The 25,526-nt window shown below is 47.7% G+C and overlaps 1 protein-coding gene across 1 annotated transcript in view; it reads right to left on the reverse strand.

The window, feature by feature from the left end:
* Window positions 1-25,526, reverse strand: part of PPFIBP2 (PPFIA binding protein 2) — a 127,746-nt gene that overhangs the window by 55,987 nt on the left and 46,233 nt on the right. Inside the window, exon 5 of the mRNA XM_054583167.1 lies at window positions 2,157-2,249. Within this exon, the coding sequence (XP_054439142.1) occupies window positions 2,157-2,249 (93 nt within the window). The remainder of the gene's footprint in view (window positions 1-2,156; window positions 2,250-25,526) is intronic.

Below are 25,526 nucleotides of genomic sequence, written 5' to 3' on the forward strand. Positions count from 1 at the left end.
GATTTCCCTTGTTCTTCTACAAGTAAACCCAGGAAAACATTCTGGGCTAAGGGCTTCAATTACTTCAGTCCGGCTGAGCTGCCACGTGACTTAAGCAAAAGGCCTTGCCCCGCTGCGGGTCTGTCTGTCTGACTCCATGGGGCCACTGCAAAGCAGCGGCGATCACGAAGCGCAACTGAGTACCTGTCCACAAGCTTCTGGCAGAATAGAAATCGCTAGGATACACTTCTGACTTTTCTGATAAGCAGGTTCCCAATTGCATTGGAATTATTTAAATAAGGATTATTCAAGAATTTGAAAGTTTAAAAAAAAACCCATGAACATCAAAGAGATTATCAAATAGGACTTTTTTATTAAAATGTAATCCCCTAAATAGGAATGTGTTATGTCAGCTATGAAGGTTTCTGGTTCAAACACTTGCAATTTCATAGTATTTGCTGCAAAATTCTAAACTGGACACTCTTTTATTAATCATCGTATTGGGACGGCGTTTCAAATGACACATTCCTCAAAACACCTGTGCTCTAATGTGCTATATAATCTGGGCCCTGCTACCTCTCCGAAGGCAGTGCCCACCAGGCTTCTTTGTAGGCCACTAGCTCCAGCCACATGGCCCCTTCCTGTTCATCCCACTCACCAAGCACACCCCTGGCTCAGGATGTGTGCTGGACCCACCACTTCGTTGGCCTGCAGTGTGCTTCTCCAGGCACCCAAGTGGCTCCCTCCATAACTTCCTTCAGGTGTCAGGGAAGGTCTCCCCTAACTACGCAGTCCTCACCCTGTTCTACTTTTCTCCATAATATTTATCACCACCTGACACATTTTGTGTATTGGTTTACTGTATGTGTAACACACACACACACGAGTGGAAGCTTGAGAACAGGGACTTAGTCTGTTTTCTTCACTGCTGTATCCCCAGCACCTAAAACCAGTGTCTGTCAGCACTCAGGTATTTTTTAATGAACAAAATCAACGATGTGAAGGAGGAAAAAACAAACAAACTAGGATGCAAAATGATATAATTGTATAATTGGTTTGAGCAGAATTATTTAAGTAAGGACAGGATAAAAAAGGCTGGGGAAAAGGGTCAAAATGTTAAACTCTTTACTGTGTAATTGGTTTGAGTTTACTTATTTAAGACAGGGGTAGGACACGATAAAAGGCTGGAAAAAAGGGCCAAAATGTTAAACTCTTTGATTTTTAAAAATTTCCAACATAATTATTTATTACTCTCACATTCATAAATCGAAATAAAATGAACAAAATAAATACGGTAAAATAAAAGAAGAAAACCAAACATACTATGGCCTCTTAACTCTAGTATTAGCTCCAGGACTCCAGGCTAAAGCCCACATTCTGGGGAGGGTTCCGAACTCTACCTGCCCCTTCTTCCATTCTACTGTTAGTCTTGTCCACTGCTCTTCAAGCTTTTTAAAAAACTAGGATTGGGATATTAATCTTATTGTTCTCCAAACCATCAGCGCATACCAGACCTTGATGCTTAATTCATGCAGTTGAGAGCTAACAGCAAAGAGCCCTTGCCACAGCAATAGGCCTCTCACAGGAATCCTCAACTTTATGTCCTACCAAAGAATGCATGTTTTCAGAACTGAAAGTATTCTTTTCACTATCTTTCTCCATGAAATGTTTTAGAGTTCCTCTCTTTGAAGCCAGAGAGTCATCAAAGGCTTATTGCCCCATGTTACCAGCTCTAGGCCTCCATGTGTAAGTCTAGATCCACCTCCCCATTATTTGGACCTGACCCCATTAACATGCACCCTTAGCCTGTATCGTTCATGAATCTGTTTAATTAGTGACATGAGGACACAGCTTATCATCCTTGCAAGATTCCTGGGCTCCTAGAACACAAGGCTCCATTAAGCAGCCTGGCCACAGAGATTCCAGTGTGTAGAGGTGAGTGCTTGGTAGCCCATGATAAATAAGTGAATACATTCAAAGTCCCCAAAAGCCAAGTCCAGGGCTAAATTGTGCCCTCAGTTACTTTCTGCTTTGTTTCAGCAAAAGTGTTTCTGAAAACATACACTCTGGGAACAAGAGAAATCCAACAGAGAAAATCCCTGTACGTCTCTCCCACTTAGGGCAGCTACAGAGTTGGAAGTAATAGGATGTGTTGATTCCCACCAAAAAAGACCCACCTGTAAAATGAGAGACTCCTTATCTCCTTCTAGACGTGCCAAGCGTTCCTGGTATGTTTCATTACTAGCAGCACTGTGGTGATTTACCTGGGACTAAAGAGAAGGAAAACAAAAAAGAATGTACTTACAATGTGGGAAAAACATCTTACCAACTTCCAAATGAAGTATGCAATTTGTGTGGACAGTTTCACTGATTATATGTGCAAAACCATGCACCTAAACATGAAACCACAGGATTTCAAAACTACTACAAGAAGAACCTGACCAGATGCTATTGATAGGTGATGCTTTGAAAATTGGCAAAACTACCCTCTGGACGACCTCACCCTTGGCCAGGAAGGCCTCAGAGGAGCTCCGGACCCAGTGGTGCTTGACTTGACTGGATGTGTTGGGTCTGGTTTAGCCAGAGACACAGCCTGCCAGACGTACCAACAGCAATATGCTTCTTCTCTTTGAGGAGACCAGGGAGCTGGTACTATTCACCAAGGAACTATGTGCTAAGAACTCCTGCACAGATCTGGGTATCTCAATTCTCACACCAGGGCTCTCCGGAGCCAAGGCACACCTCACAGCATGGAGGCCCGTCCTGAACATCACAGGGAGCACAGAGGACAGGGGCTGCCAACTTCAAGGCCCTTCATCTACTCACACATCCCTTCCAGAAGTGGCCAAGCCCAGGCCCTGATAAGGTCTCCGGCAGCCAGGCTGGCACACTGTGTTTCTGCAGAGCTAGAGATGAGAGAAGCAAGCTAAGATGAGACCTCTTGAGAAGAACCCAAATAACCCAGAGGGATCTCACAGGGCTAAGCAGAGAGAAAACACAGTAAATGGAAAGTAGCCAGAAACCATGGAAAACAGAGAAAAGGGACAAGATTTGAAATGGCCACAGAGAGGCAGAATCTTATAAAATGCCCTGAGCTAGAGACAGGAACTGCAGTCACTTTCAGGGTGTGTCTGACCTGGTTGTAGGTGGGGAGGGTAGGTAGCTGCTAATGGAAGAGAACTGGCCCAAGGCCACCAAACCCTCCCTTCCTCTATACTGAGTGGGAGGCCGCAACCAGAAGCCCAGCATAGGCCATTCAGGAGCTTGGCAGTCTGGAAATAGTAGATCTTACCGCTAAATGGGCAAGTGACCATCATAATATTCTGGGCTACTCCAGAGGAATCAGTGCCCCAGTGTTCATGAGGAAGGTACCCTCTACCCCAAAGGAAAGTCATGGTTGTGAAAGAAAGGGTCAGAGAGGAACCTGGGCACAGGGGACCTGAGCTGGTCCCCTTCTCCTAAGCCCATCTCCCCACGTTCCAACTTCGGAATGAGCTTTGCAACACCTGTCCATTAAGAAAGGGAACTCCCCTCTTCCCTCGTTCCACCCCTCCCCCAATGCACTGCCTAGGTGAAGGCAGGTGGCAGAGCCTGGCCCGGCCCTAGAGCAGAAACAGGGACCAAGCATTCTGCACTGAAGCCAGGAGTCTCACTTGGAAGGAAGCCCTGGATGGTTGTTGAGGACGCAGTGGGAGAGGGAGCCCAGGAGATATTTCCCAGGGTGCCTGTGCCAGGCACAAGCTAGATAGGACCCAAGGCCACTGCCACACCACTGCCTTTTACCAGCCTCTCTGCAGTCCGCATCTTCATTGCTATGGGAGCAATGAACTGCAGTTCATTGTTATGGGAGCTTTTCCACACCATGGACAAAGGGCCTTAACAATCACAACTGGCTTCTTTGTGTTAATAGCAGTTTATTGTTGTTACATTAATTAGTATTCCAGTCCTCACATGGTCAAATTCTCTGACTAGTATTTAAGGATATAATTATAACTTACATTTTCTCACAATCTTACAAGGAAAGAAAAATAATTCTTAACAGACCAAATGCTTCTCTGTCAAAGAACTCACATGATAGTGATTTTTAGTGGATGGAGAAAATAAATGGATGTTTCTGTGTCCTCTTGCATCTCAACTGAAGAATGAACGTCACAGTGAAACAAGCTTCCTCTCTTGTATCTCAATACTGAGCCAAGACAGGGAGTTATTCTTATGTGTATACTGTCAATAACTTTGAAACTTTAGTCAACACTTTTGAAGCTAAACCACCCTTTCCTCTCTCAAAACTTTGCTCATAAGAGGCTGGGTATAATTTTGAATGCAAGGAACCCAGCCTCTAAAACCTAGGTTTGTTGAAGGCAAATATAAAACATAGCCCAGAACTGTCATATCAAGGCCTTCCCCCAGCCTTAAGTGTAATGTTGCTGAGAGTCCTCAGGAGCAGAGACAACGCAGTGCTTCGACGCTTAAAGATCACAGGTCTGTTTCTAGAAGACCCAAAATGCTATCACCACTAGGCCTAGGCAGGTTTAGTATACAGCTTCAGCAGTCAACAGTGTGAGGCGGGGCTACTTTCTAGGCTGCCTTGAAGTGGAAAGGAGAGGATTCAGGTTGCTGTAGCAGCTGCACAGGACATTCTATGGATGGGGTCAGGGAGTTGATTGTGATAGTGAACCAGCCTCGGTGGTTAGGAAAGCAATGAGAGGCTGGAGTGGGGACTGTGTTGTTCCCAGGAAGGATAGGACTGACCAAAAACATGCCAGCCTGAGCGGAGTCTCTACATAAAGGGCAGTTTGGGCTATACAAGGACACAAGCCTAATCGAAACTGAGTCCTGCCCCCACCCCTCCCATAGGTGAGTGTAAAAGAAGTTTATTCTTAGTTACTTCCTCATGTACCGAGGGCTGGATGCTAGCAGGCTCAAGGAATAAGGTGTGTTTCCATATCTCGGGAAACACTGCATTTGAATCAGAGATGAGGTTATTAGAGGATGTCTAAGGCCCCCAAAAGAAACCTTATCTTTAGTTACTGGGAAACTCAGATGAGTCAATTTCTCCTTTGCTATAGAATGGGAATATGGAGAAGACCAATACAGACAGAATGCTTCTAAACCCTTCTTTAATGAAATCTATTGCCTGCCTGCCCTGAACAGGCTGGGATTATCACCTTGACAGGACTGCATGGCAGAAGTGTTCTTTTCGGAGACAACCCTCACCTCCCAGACACTTAATCTAAACTTCACTGGCTGGAATCTTTCCTCTGAATTTTTATACTTGGGATCAGAAAATGGTAGCAGTGGTGCTAGAAGGCTCTGAGGTTGTCAGTGGCCGTGTCCTCTTCCCTGTGGGGGAAGCAGGCTTGCAGAGGGAGTCAGCTGTGAAGCCAATGTGCATAGAAGCAAATGAAAGCCAAGAAAAGATAGAGGGCGGCGGCGTTTTCATCTCTGGTTCATGTTGTCTAAAGGCAGAGCAACGTCCTGCCCTCCCTGTTAGTCCCTTCGTGGCCTGTACTGGTTCACACTGAGTTTCTGTTATTGGCAACCAAAAGTCCAGGTTGAGGCATTTATCTCAAAGGGTGACTGATCAATCAACTGACTGAAATTTACTCCTTTGGGAACAGACTTATAAGAAAGAATTCCTGCTATTAGGATATGGTAATAAATTACAAAGGAATTCTGCCTACGGTTGCTTGATTTGTTTGAACTGGCAGTTTTGAAGATGGCATTGCCAGTTTTGAGCCAACTATTGTTAAATCAGGATTATCATCAAGGGCTAATGGGGATCTACTTTGTGGCATAGGGTGTGTCTGCATGGGATGTACTGGGATAAAAAAGGCAAAAGGCACCCAGTCTTCTTTGTGTGTGGAATGGATGGCTTCCTATCCACCACCTGTTGGCCTTCATTCTTATTTCCCATGTAGAACAAGGCAGGGAAATGACAGGGTAAGACAGGGAATGGTACAAGATTCAACAGGCCCATGGGCATCTACTGGGGAGACGCGTGGTGGGTAAGTCTCTGCAGAACAAAGGCAGCAAGAAATGACTCTAACTGTGTGTAATCTCGGGTAGGTCACTTCATTGCCTAAGGACTTCCCATCCTTTACATAGAGAAAATTTAACCTCACAGAGCGACATACAGGGTCTGTTGGGTCATTATACACAAAACGTGGGAATAAAAGCGCAGAATGCTCTTTATCGCAGGATACTCTAATATTTCCTCTGTGTAATTTAAACAGTTTTTGAATGACAGTGGGAATACAGAAATCACTTAACTGCCTTTGTTTAAGCCAAAAGACCAAAGTGGCATTAGAAGCAGTTCATCTCTTGTGCTGACAGTTTTAATTAACTCTTTCTGTGCAAGAGAACAAAAAGAGGCAACATTTCTGATCAGGATGCTTATGAAGTAACTGTAAAGATCTGCACAAACAACCCAAAGGAAAAACAACCAAAGTAGTTTCAGGCTGGAAAAAACAAAACGTGGCCTCAGTGACAACACAAGAGCCCACTGTTAGCTAAGACCGCTGGAATTGTGCCTGTGGCACAGACGGCTGAGGACGTGTTCACTTTTCCATTGTCCCTGCAAAGATGCCTGTGTTTTGAGTCATCTACATGGCCACAATTTTCCCCTCTTTATAAGCATTTTACTACATACTAGAAATACTACACATGTTTATAATGAGCCACATTGAGGATATCAATAGCTAGTAACGAACAATCATAAAACTTGAATTACTGTTTGTTACAATCCAGAAGTCAGGTCAAATTTAGGTGAGACATGAGCTTTCCAGCCGAATCACCCCCGGCAGCCTCCACAGAGCCATCCCCCTCTGCTGCTTGTGGCGGGTCAGATTCCACGATGCTTGCTCACTCCGGGCCTGGCCCCTCCCCTGGAGCTTGGCCAAGGGAGAGCCATGTTAGGTCGCCGCAGAGTTCTGGGCGGCATGTGTGCTTGCTGCCACGGCTGGGGGCCATGCAGAATCCCCAGGAGCATGACCCCTGCCTCTGGCAGGAGCGCGCGGCCTCCACGCGTGCTCTGGTGCGCTCTCGGGGACGGTGGGAGAGAGCATCCTGCAACATTCCCTGACCGGCGCGTTCCGAGAGACCTGCCGTCGGCATTGCACTTCTTTGAACACAGGGAAAGGCAGGTTCAAGAACAGCCAAGTGGGGCAGACCAGGGGTCACAAGAGGGTGTCATCTGGTATGCAAACATGGAGTGTGGGAAAATCTAAAGCAGTCAGCTCCCCGGTGTGACAGCTCTAACCATCGTGTGTCCTTATTCAGAGCCACAGCTGCTTCTCAGCGCTCCTGCTTTGGATCCTTAAAGACATACCTGTCCTCCCCTTTCTGGTCTCAAAGTCTGCAGCCTTCACCAGGTGAAGAGTCACTTCCTTCAGCGCTTCAATAAGATACAGATTTCTGTTCCATCAGTGTTCTGGCCACAGTAAATATGCTGTCCTAGCCACTCAGATAATTTTATATGATGGCTCCTTGCCTGAAAATACGCTGAGATTCTGAATACAACACACTGAGTAGGCCTTGGCCCTGGATAAGTCATGGGATGGGTTTGCCTTCTTCAGCCACTAAATACATAGATGACATGTTTTTAGCTGAACAAGAAAACAACAAAATTGTGTAATATTTCAGGCTACCTGCTCAAATGGATCTTATCTGATCCAGAAAACCAATTTCAAGTGAGCCATGACCGCCAGACACAGGGCACATGTCAAAGTCACCACAGTTCTACATTAGGTTCAGGAGCACCACTCACATACCGAGCTTTTTTGGAAACTTGAAAAATGTAACACCTTGAAAATAAGATGACCAAAAAGATAAAGACTGAAAATAAATGGAGCAAAACAGCTAAAGTCAGTTCCCATTACATGGCTCAGGTTACCCATCACCAAGGGAACCAAGCAGTATGAGTGTAGGCCGGTGTTTGTAAATAGGAAAACCTCCCCTAGATTCTCTGGTTAAGGATTGAAGGGCTATTTAGCAGTTGTTCTAAAACCAACAGTTCCCAGAACCAGCTCCACTTTTGCTAGGCAAGGAATAGTCGAGCCAATCTACTATCTTTGACACAGTTAAATGTAGTGTGAGCGATGTGCAATCAGATCTTCAGCTACCAGGAGTCCAACAAGAGACATCCTATCCTGACCTTGACCTTCTATGCCCTCTGCTTCTTGTTTTCAATTATATCTAAGTGGAGACTAAGTGTTACTGGTGGGGTTGTCAGTATCAAATGATCTAAATGCCCCCCCTCATGGAAGAGCAAAGCAAAGTTCATGAAGCAAATTAGCTTTGTTGACCAATGTCCACATAACTGTGTTTTATTCATTTATGTATTCAATGATTCAAATATTCCTGAACATCTACAAGGCATCACGCTCAGCACTCAAAAAATGCTTCCATCCCTATCATCAAAAAGCTTTGTAGTCTTATAAGAAGATATGATAAATACTGCTACAGAGTTATACATAAGCCAACAGAAGAGGCATAAGGGAGGGATGAATTGATTGCACCTTCAAAGGACAGGAGAGGCTTTATAGTGGAGTCACCAACTGAATGATTAAGTCTTAAAAGCTGTGGAGTAACTTTCCCAGGGGAAAGGGAGAACAGCATCTTTGGAGGCTTCCCAATACAGATAGGCTACCCACGAAAACTACAACAGTCACTACTCTTCAGACATTCCAGTTTCCAGGGCTAACAGAGAGAACAAAGGATAACTTGAGGACAGTCTGTCACTAAGTTCTCCAACCAAGTAGTGGCTGTGATGCATATGAGGGCTCCTAACTGATCAATCTGGGGAATTTGGAGTGAGAGAAATACATTCAATTTGCCAAGATATTTGTCCAAAATTACAGTGGATAAGCTTAGTGCCAGCTAAAGTCTCGTAATCAGGTAGCTGGATGCAAAAGGGGCCCATAGCACTGGGCCTTTAGAGAAGTGGTATTTGTTTGTGTGCTGGTATCTTGTGAAGGGATGGTTTTAAAGCCAGGTAGAGAGTAACAATGGAGGCTCTTTGAGTGATGCTCTTGCCTTATCTTGCCAACTCCAGTAGATACACTGACTCATTACAAACACATCTGGAGACAGAGGGGCAGCATTAGGGGCTGGGGTTGGGGGTGGAGGGGGCGCCATGACTGGTTTAGCTCACCTGAGGCATTAGAAGCAAGCTACGCAGTGCCTCTTGGACTGCCTGGGCTGTCTCTCTGGGGAGCCAATGATCAAATAGGCGTGAGAGAAAGAGCCATAGGTAGAAACATGGGATTGAGGGCCACAGTGGGAAGCTGGCACAAGAATGCCATTAACTCTTCAAGACTCCCAAGTGGAAGTGAATTCAGGGGGAAACAGAAGGGAAAGGTTGTTGGGAACTAGAGGCAGTAAGAACAACACTATAGAAGGTATTTGAAAGATGTCTATAGAGACAAAGCCAGTGTGCTGTGGGTTTGGGAATGACCAGGAGATGGTGAATTTTTAACCTGCTCTTTCAAGATTCCTGACGGGGGAAGGAATGTAAGTCACAAGACAGTGTGGAAAGGCATGCCCAGGGTCGGAGATTAGCTTTGATTTGTTTTTACCTAAGAATTGAGAAGAAGCATTTTCTGCCGAGGGCAAGGGACACGACGACAGGGAGGAATTGAAAGAAGAAAAAAATCAGAGGAACAAGAGGAGGTGAAACAGGATTGGGTCAGGAGGACAGGATACTGGGATAGCCTTGGCTGAGAGAAGGCACTTTTGGCCCCCGAAACAGAAGAGAAGGTTGAAAAACGATGGCTGTGAACATAGTTACATTTTGTGATGATGGAAAGGGAAGATGAGAGAGCCATCAAAGTGTGGCGCTTTTTTTTTTTTTTTTTTTTCCAGTGAAGTAGGTATTGACATCAGTTGAGAGGGGAGTATAGAGTTGGGGACAAGTGGAAAGGTGTGAAAGAGCTGCTACAAGGGTGGGGAAGGGAAGAATGCAGGGACGAGTCAAGGTCCCCAAGTGCTGCTGCCAGCCACAGAACTACCCACAGCTGTGTGGCTCCGAAGTATCTACAAGCTACTCAGTAAGGGGCTCTGGTATGATGTCCCTTTGTTCAGTCTTGCTGGGAAAGAAGCCTGGAGCCTCTCCAAGGAGCTGGCAGACAAGAGTCACAGGTACTAGGGGTCAGAGGCGGCAGAATTCTAGCTCGTAAATTATACTGGGGAATAGGAGGGGTGGGCATGTTGGGTGCATTGGCAAAAATGAGATGTACCTACAGGAGATCACAGCCATGTAGGACCCTCGAGGAACCATATGCACTGCATTCTGCTTGTGGCCTTGAAAAATCTCTCAAGGTTGGGCACCGGGCTCTTGAGTGACCAATGCTGTCAGCTATGACCAAGGTCCTCATCACCTTAACTAACACTGATGAAAGAACCTCTCTACGCACTTTACATATATTGCATTATTTATCCAAATTTTAAAGTCAAGGAAATTGAATCCTAGGGAGGCTAAGACAATTGTTCAAGGTCACATCAAGTTGAGATAAGAACTCAAGGAGCTGGGTCCAGGATTCGTGCTCTTAGCCAGTAGGAGCAGCTTTCATGGAAGCTGCCACCTGCTTCCCCAGCTTTCATGGCAGTTGGACTTGAGTCCAAGGCCAGGCGGTATCTAGAATGCCTGGGTGTCCCTTTGACTTCGCCACTCCCTGGCCCAAGTGGCCAGGCTACTGGGCCAACCATTTGAGCACCAGATGATGCAAAAGGAACTCTCACAGGAGCGGCCTCAGTTCATTCCACAGTTTATTGCAGATCCCAGGGCAATCGCATGGGGGATCCATGGGTGATTACACTTTGTGACTTTGGGTTGGAATTTGGCTTAAAGACTGAGAGTGTTAGAAGCCAGCAATAGTGTGAAGACGCCCACAGTGTTGGGGTTTTTATCCCTGGGAAAATGAGCCCTGCTTGGAGCTCCTTTTAGAGGCTCTGTCATGCCTACATAGTAGGTTGGAGCCACTCACCTCAAAGCAGGGCAGGTGTGAGATGTCTGTGAGTCAGGAATCAAACAACTGAGGAGAGATGACCCTCTGGATACTTGTGGCAGGAGCTTACATGGTCCCCGGGCTGTCTGTTGGGGAAGGGGCTGGAAGACCAGCTCTGGTCAGCTTTCATTCAGCAGCCACAGCCGAGCTGGCCAGAGCCAACAGCCACTGGGACCTCTGGTTACTCACAGTGGGCCTGGTCGCAGCTGCTTTTTCTAGGTCCTTAGGTTGCTTTGGTTTGACACCTTGACTTGAAATGTGAAAAGGGGCTGAGAACTGAAGGAATGAATGGCCTGAGATGCACAGCTAGGAGAGAACCAAACTGGTCCCATCTGTTCCTCTTTCAATTTCCCCTGACTCGTAATAGGCAGTAACAGTTAACTTTTATTGAAGATCTCCTGTGTTTACATGGCACTGTGCTAAACATTGTACATACATTATCCTACCTGAGCCTCACAGAACCTGTATGTGGCAGGCACTTATCTTCCTTATTTTATAGGTGAAGCAATCCAGGCTTCTGAGGTAATCTACCTAAGATCACATAGCTGATAAATGCAGCAAAACCAAGATTCCATCCAGGCCTTACTTAAAACAGCACATTCTTAACTCTAAGAGTACACAGTATCCACCCCCTACACGTACACACTCTAAGGCCACTGAACAGTGTTTCTCTTCTGAGCAAATGCTTCCCCTCTAGGCTCTGTGCCTCCCTCTCCTCAGGCGTCTCCCTCATTGCCCCAAAATTCAAAGGCCCTGTCTTGCTCTAAGGCATCGCCCTCCTGGACTGGTCAAAGGGCAAAGGCTCCTGGACTGTGCACCAGGTCACACATCATCCAGGCTCCTCTTCTTCTAGAACCACCCCCTCTGCATGGGAAAACGAAGGCTAAGAGAAACCTGTTCTCCAAGCCACCTTGGGTTGAGGAGGGGTGGGTGAGCTGGGCAGACAGGAAGTACTGTGGACCTGCCCTCGTGGGAAGAGTCCACTACAGGGATGAAGTCAGCAAGGGACCGACGGAAAAGCAGAGCCTTGATGGAGTCAGACGAAGTGGGTGGGCATCAAAGAGGAGGAGGGCCCTGGGTATAGGCTCAGAAAAGGGAGGGAGTATACTTGGGAGCCCATCAAAATAGATATAAATGATGAAACTAAAAAGGTAAGTTAAGGCTGGATTGTAAAAGACCCCAAAGGCCAAGCCAGCAGAAAAGCCAGGGCTTTCTCTTCCAGATGAAGGGCAAGTACTGGAGGCTTCTGATCAGGGCCACAGGATGAAAAAGGCTTTCTTTTTTTTTTAAAGGGGGATTTTTAAAAGAAGAATCTGGCAATAGGGTTTAAGGTAGAGGAAAGGAAATATTCTCTGATTATACTGATGATGATATATCCGATACTTCATGCTTTGCTTTTTTGAATGCTCCTTAAAATTCTGAAAGAAGAAGAAAAAATAACTGTTTTGTGTTGAGTCGTCCTGGTGTTGGGAATGGGGGATGGGGGAGCCTGAAGTCCCCTCGCCTAGAGCTTCCCTCAGCAGACTGCCACTGGCCGTGGGCGCCAGAGCGCACAGCCTGGGCCTCAGGACAGCAGAGGCCTTCTTATGTCACATCACATTCAGAATCAGTCCTCCGGAGACAGGGCCGCTCCTCAAGGTGCAGCCCTGCATCTGCCCCAGTGGTTGGGACACGGCCCCACACTCCCAGGCGAATCATAGCTGGAACACCTCCTGGTGAAAAGGCCTCATTTTGGATACAGGAAAATAACGACTGCATGATGGGGAGTGTACTTCCTTTCTATCCCCCCCTCTCCAACACTCCCAGTATCTCCCCATAATGAGGCTTTTTGAATGCTTACAATGATGGGTGCAAACCTTTGCCAGAACGTCCGGTCTCTTCAGCACACTCTCTGGTGGCTGTGATGCCCCCATCCCAAAGCTGAGCAGGGAGTGAGCACAGACAGGATTTCTGCTGGGTTCTAAACCAATAATTTTCTACATATTTGGCAGGAGAGATGAGGAAAAAGAACCAAACGGGGAGACAGAGAACAGGGTTCAAGATCAGGCTGCTCCACTAATAGCTGTAACACTAATAACCATGAGGTTCTTAGCCTCTCCAGGGCTTGGTTAAATGAGGGGTTTGTACTAGTGGATCCCCACAAGCCCTCAAGCTCTTTAATTCTGTTCAGCTGCCTCACTTTTCGCAACATTGCTGACCATACACCACATCACAGTCAGAGTCATTTTCTTAAAATACAAATTGGTTCCCCCTAGTGTATCCCATGTCAACAAGTCCCCCATTAGACAAACCAGCTCAGCCACAGCCCTCACTGTGGCCTTCGCTGTCCTGTGCGACCTGGCATCCGCCTGCCTCTCCCCAGGGTCACTGAGCTCTGCCGCCCTGGCTTTCTCTCATCCTTAAAACTCGTCTGACTCTTGCTTTCTGACTTTTGCACATACTGCCTTCTTTTCCTGGAATGTTCTTCATCCTGTTTTTTACCTTACTCACTCCTACTTCTCTTCCAGGTTTCAATGAAGTGCTACTCCCTTAAAGAGGCCCCTGCTCAATCTGCAGCAGCCCGCCCAGGCCTTCTGCTTTTTCTCACTGCACTTAGCAATTAGTCATTTGGGGTCTACTTACTGGGACTACTCAACCTCCAACTCCCGCACCAGAGGAAGATCCACAAGAGCAGAGGTGGGTTCTGCTTTGCTACTGGACTCCCAGTACCCAGAACTCAATAAATATTTGCTGAATGTGCAATGCGGAGGGTGCACACAAAAGCTAACAGGCCCAGTGTTTGGGAGTTGGGGTCGGGACCTTCTGAACTGGATACTTCCCATTCCTCCTGTTTCTCCCCAGTTACAGTGTCAGATCTCTTATCTGTCAGCTGCTTTTGCCCCTCCTGTCTCTGCAAAACATCCAGCCTCAGTGTGAAAATAAATGGATATACCTCTTACCCAGTTTTAAGAGGGTCAAAAACAAGGAAAGAGTTTGAGTCCTGGGAGTACAGATGCTACTCCACTGCCCAACACTCATTCATTCCTTGCTCACACCACACACCACACACTCACACTCATCTCCTCAAGAAAGGGCAAGAGCAATTTGCAACCCAAAACCTGGAGCCCCAGAGCATTCAGAGAGAGCTCCCGAGAGAGCCTGCCTCCGGAAACACAGGAGCCTTTCCCACTGACAGCTCACTCCTCTCCACACTGGATAACATCGGAGCTGAGAATAAGCTCAACAGCTTCTGAATTCAGTGCATTTCAATTTCAAAGGCAGCAGTTCCCAGCTGGTGTCCTCAAACTGAAATGCAGGAGACACTTTTTTCTCGGTACGGTGTTTGGAACTTCGAACTGTTTAAGTGCCAGAGTTAAAGTGATGAACTTTCCTCACTCCACTCTGGCCTTTCCGGACAGAGGCTCATTCACCAGAATGTCAGAGGAGAAACAAAGACAGCTGGCTGTTTCTCCCTGGTGTCTATAATTAGATTCTCATGAAGAACTTGGCCACACAGGGCTTTGCAGGACAAATACCTCCCCCTCAACACCCTCCCCCTCCAAGGGTCTCTCCATCACTCATCTCCACGGAGACCCAGACAAAGCAGCCATTCACTTACCCTCTTCAGCCACGCAAAATGCTTGTAAACATCAATGTCCCCATCCATGCTGGGCACCCATGTCAGCAGTTAGATTCCTTGGTTGAAAAGCCCTTTTTCTGGCCAGAGACCAAGTTATCTTCTCTTCCTTGTCTCTGCCCCTCCCCCTCAGGAACGTCAAGCTGTGTTCAAGTTTCCCCAGTTCCCTGGCCTGCGTCCTCTAGCCTTTCCCTAAACAGTTTTAGATACACAAGGGCTCAGCCCAGACTGTGCAGCTCCGGTATCCTCCCCCACCGCCCCCACTGACACATGCGGGCACCAGCGCTGAGATGCAGAGCCTGCAGAGCTATCAAACCTAACACAAAGGTAGGGGAAAAAGACAGACTTGGACAGAAGTTGTAAACACACACACACACACACACACACACACACACACACACACACACACAGAGGAACATTCTTTTGGTGATAATGCCAGAGCCTGCCAGAGGGAAACAGTCCTGAAGAAAATTCCTCGTCTGGCTTCCCCTTTCTGGAGTGGCTGGAACTCATTACGGACAGACCCCGATTTCCTGTCTCTGCTGCACTCTGCATTTACCCACAGGCTCCCAGCTGCTCTCGGTTTATTTGGGACTGGGGAGAAGACTAAAAATAAGCACTGCTCTTGGAGGAGCTGCTGGTTCCCACACACAGGCTGACCCCCACCCTAAAGCCCACGCCTACCCCTTGTCCCGGCTATGCCCTGAGGAAAGTCTATCGTATCCAAAAAAGAACAGATTCAGAACCAGCTCCGGTCTGGGTTCCTGGCCCTGCTGGGTGTCTGCTGTCCTTGGCGCTGGGGGCACTAGCCACAGGAGACCAACGGCTGCAACCTCAGAGCCCTCTGGCACTTGGGGGAGCCTGGCTCCCGGCTGCTGCCAGCCACCACTGCCGGGCTCCCTGGGGCCAAATTCTGAACCAGGTTTTGGGGTGGGAGGGCATCTTCTGTCAAATCCCAGGCCCGCCTCGCTGGCTGTCCACCATTCCAGACTTGCTGCCTCGCACGCCTCGGAGGGAGGAAGGTATGGCTCATGCATGGGAGTCCATGAGGCAGGAGACTGGGGAAGGCAATCACTGGCACACAGGGCGCTTCGTCTGTTTTCCTGTTGGCAGGTCACATGCTGGCTCTCCAGGGGCCTCTCCAGCACGCCCCAGATGCTGCCCCCACCACCTCACCCTGCCAACTTCTCTGAGAGCTCCCTTTAAACAGCGTTTCTCTCTGGCCCAGCCCTTGACATGCAACCTTTGGCTATGACTGATTATAAAAGCCATCTTTGATGTGGGTGCAGTGGGAACTGTGGTTACATGAAAGGGCTCTGAGCTCTGCTGTGTAAATGACTTGCAGACACACATCTTGTGACTGCAGGGGCCCTGTGGGCCCTCCAGAGTCACCAGGAACCCTGAGCCTGAACAGAAGGCTCTACTGGGAGTCAGCAGGCTCCTCGGCACAGCACCGACATTCCCCACGGCACAGCACCGACATTCCCCACGGCCCAGAAGCAGAAACCCATCCTGCAGCCTGATCCCATCCTGGTAGGCGGGCTCAGCCCACAGATCACAGGAGGGGAGCTCTGGCGGGCAGCTGGCGCGAGGGGAGGAGTAAATTCCTGGAGACACACCCAGATCCAAGGCCAGAAGGGAAAAGCAGGCTCTGCTGCCCCTGCACTGGGCTCTACACCCTTCTCGCCTCTGGCCCAGTTCCAGGGTGTGGCCTGGGCCCCACCCAGGCAAGGTTCCTGACCCAGAACTATGGTAGTATGTGTTAATAAAGAACACCCCTAAGGCTGCAGGCATAGGTATGCCTTCTTATTTTTTTTCTGCCTAAAAGCCTACAAAAGTCAAATGAAGACTTCACACATTTGCCCAGGATCCAAAGCAAATGAAACTGACTTCCTGCTCTGGGAAAAATAGGGAATTACCACGTGGTATGTGGTAAAGGTATTTCTGGGGCTCCAAGGAGGAAGAAGCTTGAGAGCTGATTTGGGGGCTAGTTGGAGAGACGGGGCATAGCCCCAGCCCCTGCCCACCCCTCCCCGCAGAGGGAGGCTCGGAGCCCTCCAGAGGTTCCAGTGTGAGAGGAGGAAAGAGGCAGCCCAGGGCAACACGACTGCCCCTCAGCCTGGCTGACTGCCCCTCAGCCTGGCTGACTGCCCCTTGCCCACAGGGAGCTGGCTCCGGAGGCAGTCCCTCCCCTGAACCCTCCTGAGCATCCTCACGCCTCTCTACTTCCCCACCTGGCCGGCTGTATGGGACCACAGCTGACAGTTTATGCATCTGTCCTCTTTACCAGGCTGGAGGGCATGTGTCTGAGCCCTGACTCACTGCTCTAACTTCCACTCCTAGCACAACTCTTGCTGCATAGTAAGAACGGACACATTTTTTGAATGAAAGAATGGGGCTCAAATGGTAAGACTGGCAAGATAAGACTAAAGTTCTACTTGAAGAAAATGAGTCTTGAATGTCTGTCGTCCCAGAGTAAAGATGCTTGTCTCAAAGAGGAAAGGCCAGGGCCAATTTCACCTATTAGCTCAACTCATGAGTGATGAGTCGGTTGTGGGGAGGAGAAAGGGAAAGAAGGGAGGAAGGAAAGAGGGAGGGAGGGAGGAATCCAGACAAGTTGCAGATAAATTCTTGACATATTTTTATGATATCCTCAAATAGCAATTATTACCTCAGCCTCCCCCCACTTTTTAAAACCCTAAAGTACATTTTATTTATTTGTAATTCAACTAAAACATCCACAAAACAACATTCCTAAAGACCTAGGAGCAGGGCAGTGTGTGTGGCTGGTGCGCTGAGGGAGATGCGACGGATACGGGAGCAGCAGGCACCTTTGCACACACTAATCACCCAGGTGGCAGCTGGCCCAGACGTGGCCCCGTCATTGCACTGGCGAGCCAAGCCCTGGCTGCGCTGTCTGACTCAGAAGAGCATCCCACCGGGACACCTCTCAGTGGTCCACAGAGGAGCTTGGGGGATCAGACAGGCTCCTGACTATGTTCATAAAATGTACACAAAGTACTAATATTTGTATGTATAAGTCACTATGTCTCTGAAAACAAAAGTTTTCATCTGAAAATGATCCATGACTCCCAAAAGATTGGAAGCCTGGGTTTTATTCAGCTTAAGCGGTTACTCCGAAAGGTTTAGGCTGCCCTTATGAAGAAGGCATGAAGGTGGGATGGGGTTTCTTATTCCGTTACACTGCCCTTTTGAGATAGAGTCTCAGTCCCTGGACCCATGTCCGAAGAAAGAGGTTCTCGGGAACCATATGGGCTCCAAAAATAGGGGTCATTCCAGGGACCCTGACAGCCCTCAGGGCCTTTCTAGGAGCACCTCACTCACGGGCCAGCACACTCGACTTGTTACTGTCCGGCACGGGAGGCAGCCAGCTGAGGGAGCCAGGCAGGAGACTGGGAGACTAAATGTTCAAGGAGTAAAGACACAGCTAAGAGGGCACAGTGGTCGGGTTTAGACAGGGGAACTCATGTACCTTGCCCTCCTCCTCATCTCAGGGCCTAGAAGGGCACTTCGGGACATCACCTACTTGACTGGAATCCCAGGTATGTGAGGGAATGAGTAGGGGTGGGGTTCCTGAGGCTTTGTGCCTCCTGCTGGCTGCTAGGGGTCAGTAGCATCTAATCAGGCAGAACTGTGGACTGAGAGGGGTCTTGTGGGTCACTGTGCCGTTCCACTGACCTGTCACCTGAACCCTGAGCTCCAGCTCAGCCCTGGAGCCTTGTCCTCTAGGCCATGGTGCCAGGTGCCAGGATGCTCCTCGTAAGTCTTTCAACAGCTGTGCCACACAGTGGGCCTGCTGTGCAGAAAGGAGAGGGGAGCAGAGGAGGTTGAGAGGGATGAGCTCAGGACGCTGCTCCTTTGGGCTGACAAACGAGTCCTGCTTGTAACTAGCATCCTGGCCCCTGCAGCCCAAGGTCCCCCAGAGTACACAAGCCCAGGAGCCCACCTCCAAAGTGGGTCAGGACAAGGGTCAGCACAGTTTTCCTATAAAGGGCCAGATGGCAAATGTTTCAGGCTTTGAGGGTCTATGTCATACCTGAGCGCCATTTGCAGTGCAAAAGCACCCACAGCCGACACGTAAACCACCGTGTGTGGCTGGGTCCCAATAACCTTTTATTCATGGATGCTGAATATAGAATCGTATATCATTTTTATATCACAGTATATTTTGGGGGGATTTCTCTCAATCATCAAAAAATGTAAAAATCATTCTTAGCTCATGGGGTTTACGCAAGAACTAGGCAGCGGGCCAAAGGCAGGCCACAGATTGCAGACTCTTGGGGAAGGACAATGCTTCCCCACCTACACTAAACTACCTGGGCTGGAGGAAGTTCTTATAAAAATGCAGATACTAACCCAGTAGTTTGAAATTCTGCATCAGGAAAAAGCTCCCAGGGGACATTCGTAGTACTATTTGAATAGGAACCCCCTTCAGAAGTTCATTGAATCACAGGGTACTGAAGAAGTTTGCCTGAAGGCAGGAATTCCCAGGAGCCAGGGGCAGAAGACCCCTGGGGGCGTGGCTCTGGCAGGCCTTCTCGGATGGCTGGGTGTCTACATGCTCAGACCTCAAGTTCCACTAACCTGGCAACATCACCCACCGTGTCCCTGGGGTCTGAAGCAGGAAATTGAGTGGGGAAGGATTTATTTGCTCTTTCACCAGTGTTTGCACATTCTTGGTCATTTATAAACATTGGTTCTTAGGGATGAAATAGTCTCCTCAAGTTGGGCCTGGAGCCAGATCTCTAGAATTTAGTAGGGTACAAATTACTTTGGGGGAGAAAAAGCCAAAGTTCAGGAAAAATGAAACTGCTAAATTTGCAGTGACTGAAGGCTCCCATTCTGGATGCTGCGCCAGGAAAAGTGTCTTCAAAATCCCCCGCAGTATGAGAGGCTTGTCTAGGACAGGGTGTGGCAGCTGCTGGGGGGGAGGGGGGGAGGGGCGGGCGGCTGCGCAGGAAACGCCTCTTGAAAGGAGGTAGCCATCCTAATAGCATCCCAGCAAAAGACACTGCAATTAAGAGGTCTGAACAGGCCTTCTCACTATTGACAATGGAAGGTCAGGAGCAGCCCTCAACCCTCCCCTGTCCCCTCACCAACCATAGACAGTGGGGGCCTCCCAGGTCTGCCCTTTGTCCACTGGGTTCCAAGGGAAATGGGAAAGAACCGTCTTTGCCAGCTGACCCAGGTGCACTGTCCAGCAGCTTCACTAATGAGGTACTTATGTCATCTTTTTAATTGGAAAAAAAATAAAAACATACATTTCTTTTGATGTAAAGCCCATCCATACCTTCTTCCTTGGGATTTAGACTTTCCAGAATTTGACTCCCACCTAGTGGCTTCTTCCAGTACTGCACAGGCACAAAGAACCCCACCCCACAGGCCCAACAGCCCCGCCCAGAGCAGGAGTTCCCTGGGAGCCAATCACAGGAAAGGACGCACCGGCTCGGACGACTTTTGGAGTTCTCTCACTCAGGTTCACACCCGTCACAGGTAGAGGGCAAGAAACAGACTGGACTTGGGCTCCCGTAGGCTCTGCTTTTTTTATTCTTGAAAAGTAAAAATAGGCACCAAATTTCCCTCTCTTTTAAAAAAACATTTTCCTATGAAACTTTTGCCTAAATTTTTAAAATGAAAATGTTCAATATGCGTATATCCTGACCCCGCTTCGTTACAGGCCCCGGGTGGAGAACGAGATACAGAGACCAATGAGAAATCCAAGCTCACAGTTTATGATTCAAAAACCAGCTTTTTCTCCCCACCTTTCTTGCAACTCCTCTGGCTTTTCAATATGGTAAACAGATTTGCTTCTTTGGCCAGAATCAAAGATTGCAAGCTGAATCTGGCAGGTCTGCTCGGGCTTTGTTTGAGAAGCTGGGAGCTGAGAAGCCGCCATCTGTGACAAGGTAGCTGAACTGATGAGGGGGAAGGCCATGTGCCCTGCTGGGCCTGGGTCTCTTTGTTTCTTGAAAGATTCATTAAGAAGGTAACTGAGGGCACCTGAACTCATGAGCTGGCTGTCAGAGGTGAGCACATATCCTGGACGAGGCCTCACCCCCACAGCCCAGCCAGACCCAACAGAGGCCGCCCACTCAGGACACCCTAGGTCACTGTGCCTGGGATGCCGGCCCCCCGAGCCCTGCCACTGTGCAGCTGCACCTGGAGAGGCGCCCTAACCTGTCTGCACTCTGGAAACCAAAGGTGTAAATGGAGGGAGGCAAAGGCAGGTGCCTACAGCAGGCTGCTCAATAGAGCCCCTCAACAAACTGCAGGAATGGAATGCTTGGCTGGTTTGTGCAGACAGACCATCAAACCAGCTGTCATTTTTAGTAAGGAAATTGAGTCCCAAAAGAGAGAAAAAGAGGCTCGCCCAAAGCCACATAAGTAAAGTGGCAGAGCACTGGCCTTTAGACGCATTCTTCACCCTGCCCAAGCACACTGACCAGGACACCTGCAATCATGCAGAGGAAAGCCTGGGTACCCCCTGGCAGGGGCTTGGGGGCAAGCCTGCTCCATGGACGCCACTTCCAAAGAGGCTGGGGTGTGGGGCAAAGTACAGCCCTCTGAAGCTTCTCTGCCAGCCTCTCTCCCTCCCCCTGGAGCTTGGGCACTGTCCTGACTTGCCCTCACTCTGCTGCTGCTGGGTTTGCCTGCCTTTCCTCGCATGTCATCTTGAGCCGCTGAAGCCTCAAGTCTGCCCCAAGGGTTCCCCCAGACTCACATCCTATGCCATTAGACAGCAGGACAGACTGGCGCCTCATAGGAGATGAGAGGTGTATGTTCCAGACTGTTAGAGAAGCACCCAGAGCTGCTCTGGGTAGACTCTGCTGGCTCTGACATCTCATGGGCATTTCCCAGGGATCTGTGTCTCTAGTCACCACTGTGCACCAGGTTGGGTCCCCTCCCCCTCATCAGATAGGTGTCCCCAGCCCTGCAGCGCCCACTGGAAGCTGGCAGACTAGCCCCTGTATGACCTCTACCACCCATCCTGGCCCTAGATCTGCCTAACCAGCTTCCATCCAGCTAAGCTGAGTGGATGTGGAAGAACGGGGACACTCTTTCCAGAATCAAGCTACAGCCAGATTCCTGGAAGTGGTCACAGCAGCACCAGCCCCTTCTTGCCTGTGACACAGTCGGCATCACTGTGTCACTTCAGGACCATCTAGAGGGGGTATGGGGCTCTTGACCGGAAATGACCATGTTCTCCCTCAGGGCATCATTACACACTTCACCTCAGGTCTAGGAGGTGGCTGCAGGGAGGGGAAGGAGGAGGCCCCTTTCTGGAACTCAGCTCTGTTCCCATTAACAGCAGAGATGCCTCAGCCTTCCTCTCTGGGTCTCTGCTTCCTCCACTATGACCTTCCATGACCCTGAGCCTGGCTCTGTCTGCCAGACACAAAAGACAGCTCCTGAGGGTCACACTGCTGTGCTGTACCACAGCACAGGGCAGCCTCACCAATGTTTCTCTGCAGGCCAGGCTCCAGCTCACCCACACTGCAGGAAACATCCCCTATACAGGAGCCTAATATGAAGCTTGCTGGTGCTCTACCAACTTTTTGGGGATAGGCCCAGATTTCAGAAAAGATACTACCCCTAGAGCAAGAGAATCCAGGCCCTGTGTTCCTTTCCTGACTGAAGCCCCAAAGGATGTCCCCAGCTCAGAGAGCCCCACACAAACCCTTCAAGGCCAGGAATCCGCCTTTCCTTATTTTACTGGCTGCTAAGGAAGGGAGGACCCTGTTATAGGTCCCAGAGCCCTGGAAACTCACTCACAGCCAAGGAACACTCAATCCTGGGCACATCTGCTTTATTCAGTCTTTAGGATGAGTCTAACCTATTTATAAGTAACCCCTCAGAGAGTACTGGCTGCTGCCAAGCATTCTGTGTCCAGCCCTGCCAACACCCAGCAGAGGAGGAACCAGCTACCCCTCCACCCCCATAAAGCAGCACAGCTACCTACTGTCTTTCTGAGTTTGATGCACTAGAATCAGGAGCTCTCTCTCCATTGAAAACATATAGAAGGGGGTCTAGGACTAGTCTGTCTTCTCTTTATTCCATTCTAACCAACAAACACTCTCCCACTCCTACCACTGGCTCCTCTGCAGCCCCTGTTTTCCTTGGGTACAACATATGCCAATATCTGTGCCTGAAGATCTACAATCCCTGATGAATAGCAACAAGAGAAAATGATGTTTCCTACCATGTGATCCTTTTCCTTTGGCCACAACTGATTGGCTCTTAGGTGGACACCTGACCCAAGGACAACTAATCCAAAGTTGTATGTAAATTAAAAGTCTTTACTATCTTCTCAACTTAACATTCCTTTGTAGGCCTAGATGACTTAGTTCAAAAATTATGAGCTAAGCTGATCTGATTCTCTCCTTCAGGAATTTGAGTTCACACATTCACATACTCATAGGGAGAAAATGTAAAAAGGATTTGTCGGTCAACAAGAATAAAATCATACTTTTAGGACATGTGGCAGTTGCTGTAAGCTGTCTTCCTAAGGGCCATTCATTTCCCCTACTTCATCATGGTTCCTTCCTGACAAGGCCACCTCCCACTCTGGTGAATGAAAGTACCGATACTTGTTTTCCAGCCTCCTTTGCGGCTAAGGTATACAACATGTGAATAAATGCTGACCAATGGAACCATATAGGAGTCTGCAGGAGGGATTCAGTGAAAGACTTTCCTAATTAAAGAAAAATAAAAAGAACATGTCCTACCTCTGACCATGGTTGTGTCTGTGGCGATATGTTGCCCGGAGCCGTAGTAGCCATCCAGCAACTGCTAGGGGACATATCTGAGGGAAACTAACCCCCTGAAGATGGTGTGGCATGGAGATAGGAAGAGCCAGAGTCCTTGAGGTCATCTCAGAGCCACTGATTTAACCCTGGGACTCTCCCCTCACCCCCTCCCATCCTCTGGACATCTTGTTAGTGACATATAAACCTCCTTGTTGTTTATGTCAATCTACTGGAGAAAGAATCCCAAGTGACAGAGATGTCACAGGCAGAGTTGCACCATGACATGCCAATGTATAACAAAGCAGTAACTGAGGTGGAGGACAAAGCCAGTTGTTTAAAGAGAATAGTGCAACCGAGATGTAGAGATTATCAATGAGAAAGCACACGGACTATCTGCCTGATCCCTCAAGCTGCCTTACTAGTTCCAATTCCAATTCTAAGCCACATGTGATTAATTTTTTAAAGACTTCAAGTGAGTCTCAGTGGTGTGAGGCAGCGCTTCTGAACCTTTAATGTCAATATGAATCCCCCGGCAATGGTTCAGTGGGTCTGGAGTAGGAGGTCCATATTCTGCACTTTTTTTCTTACAAGCTGCCAGGGATGCTAAAGCTGCTGGTCCATAGACCACAATTTGAGTAGCAAGGGCTTCTAACTAAAAGTGTCAATCTAAAAAGTACCAGTAGGTTTGTTTGTTCACTGCTTTAAATGCTATTTCCATACAGATAAGACTGGGTATGGAATGTGAGTGCACCCAGATTGTAAAATCTGGTCAAGTCTCCAAGACCTAAAATACAGACAGGCTGCCTCTGTCCAAAATCAAAACATTAACATTCAGCCCTGGTATAATGGAATGTTTATATGAACTTTTGACTCCTGAAAAGTATACCATTCATAGGTCGTTGATGGCCATAATTACTCTAAAAGATTTATGAATACAACAATTTTTGGGAAAATCTCTCCAGAGGAAGGCATTTCCCCAAGCATTGAAAATAACCCCAAAAGAGATCTGCAAATCTGAATACAAGCTGTTTTTGCAATGAATCCTGCAAAAAACAATAACTACATTGACTGCCTATGAATAAAAAAAGAAGTTTTGAATCTTCTTGGGTAAATAATAAAAGTTAGACCTGTGTTTCATGTCACAGTGAAAAACACTGCAGGTGAGTTAGAGTTAACCATAAAATACAAATCAAATGATAAATCTACTTGAGGAAGATAAAGGTGAATATTATTTGACCCAGGGCTGGGAAAGGCTTTTCTAAAGATAAAAAGGAGAAAAGGAAATCCAAACAGGAAAGACTGATAGTTAACTACTACAATCCTTCTAAATTCCATGTCTCAAAAAGTACCATAAACAACACTTAAAACATTTAAAAACAATGTGAGGAAAATAAATGTTGCAAATAAAACAAAGGGCCAATAATAAGAGTCGTTTAAATATTGGGTTGGCCAAAATATCCATTTAGTTTTTTCCATAAAATAAAAGACACATTTTTCATTTCCATCAATAACTATTGATTTGGATATTTTGAATATATGTCAACTGTCTCCTGCTATTGGCTTCTTGTGGGTAGGGGCCAGGGGTACTGCTAAACATCTTCCAATGCATAAGACAGCCCCACAGCAAAGAATTACTTGGCCAAAATGTCAATAGTACAAGAAACTTTGCAAACCACTTTTGACATGTTTGATCAGCCACAGCATCTTCTCCATACACTGCACAAATCCTTTTTTGCATTTCAGTTTTGTTTTTACCTTCTTGAAATAATAAAGCAGAATACGCCAAAAATGTTGCGCATATTCTCCCATCTTCAATATTAAAATGGCTGCACATTCACCAATTTTGATAAGTTTTAAAAGATGCACACTGATATAATAGCTGTCACAATACAATCTAACATAATTATTTCAAATGAAGTTAAAGACAACTAAGCACTTACTAGAACCATCTTATGGGAAAAACTAAATTAACTTTTTGGCCAACCTAATACCTGAAGAAAGCACCAAAATTCTAATAGAAAAAAAAAAAAAGCATAGAATTTGACAAGATCAGTGTAGGGTAAACACAATCAGGGACCCAAAGTAATCTCTGGGGTATGTCTGAAGAAAATATTGGAACTACTTTTTAACCTCTCCTTTAAAAATCTCAAAAATATAATT

The sequence above is a fragment of the Pteronotus mesoamericanus genome, unplaced genomic scaffold (assembly GCF_021234165.1).
Source record: "Pteronotus mesoamericanus isolate MK-2021 breed Mesoamerican mustached bat unplaced genomic scaffold, CSHL_Meso_final contig_1189, whole genome shotgun sequence".
NCBI lineage: Eukaryota > Metazoa > Chordata > Mammalia > Chiroptera > Mormoopidae > Pteronotus > Pteronotus mesoamericanus.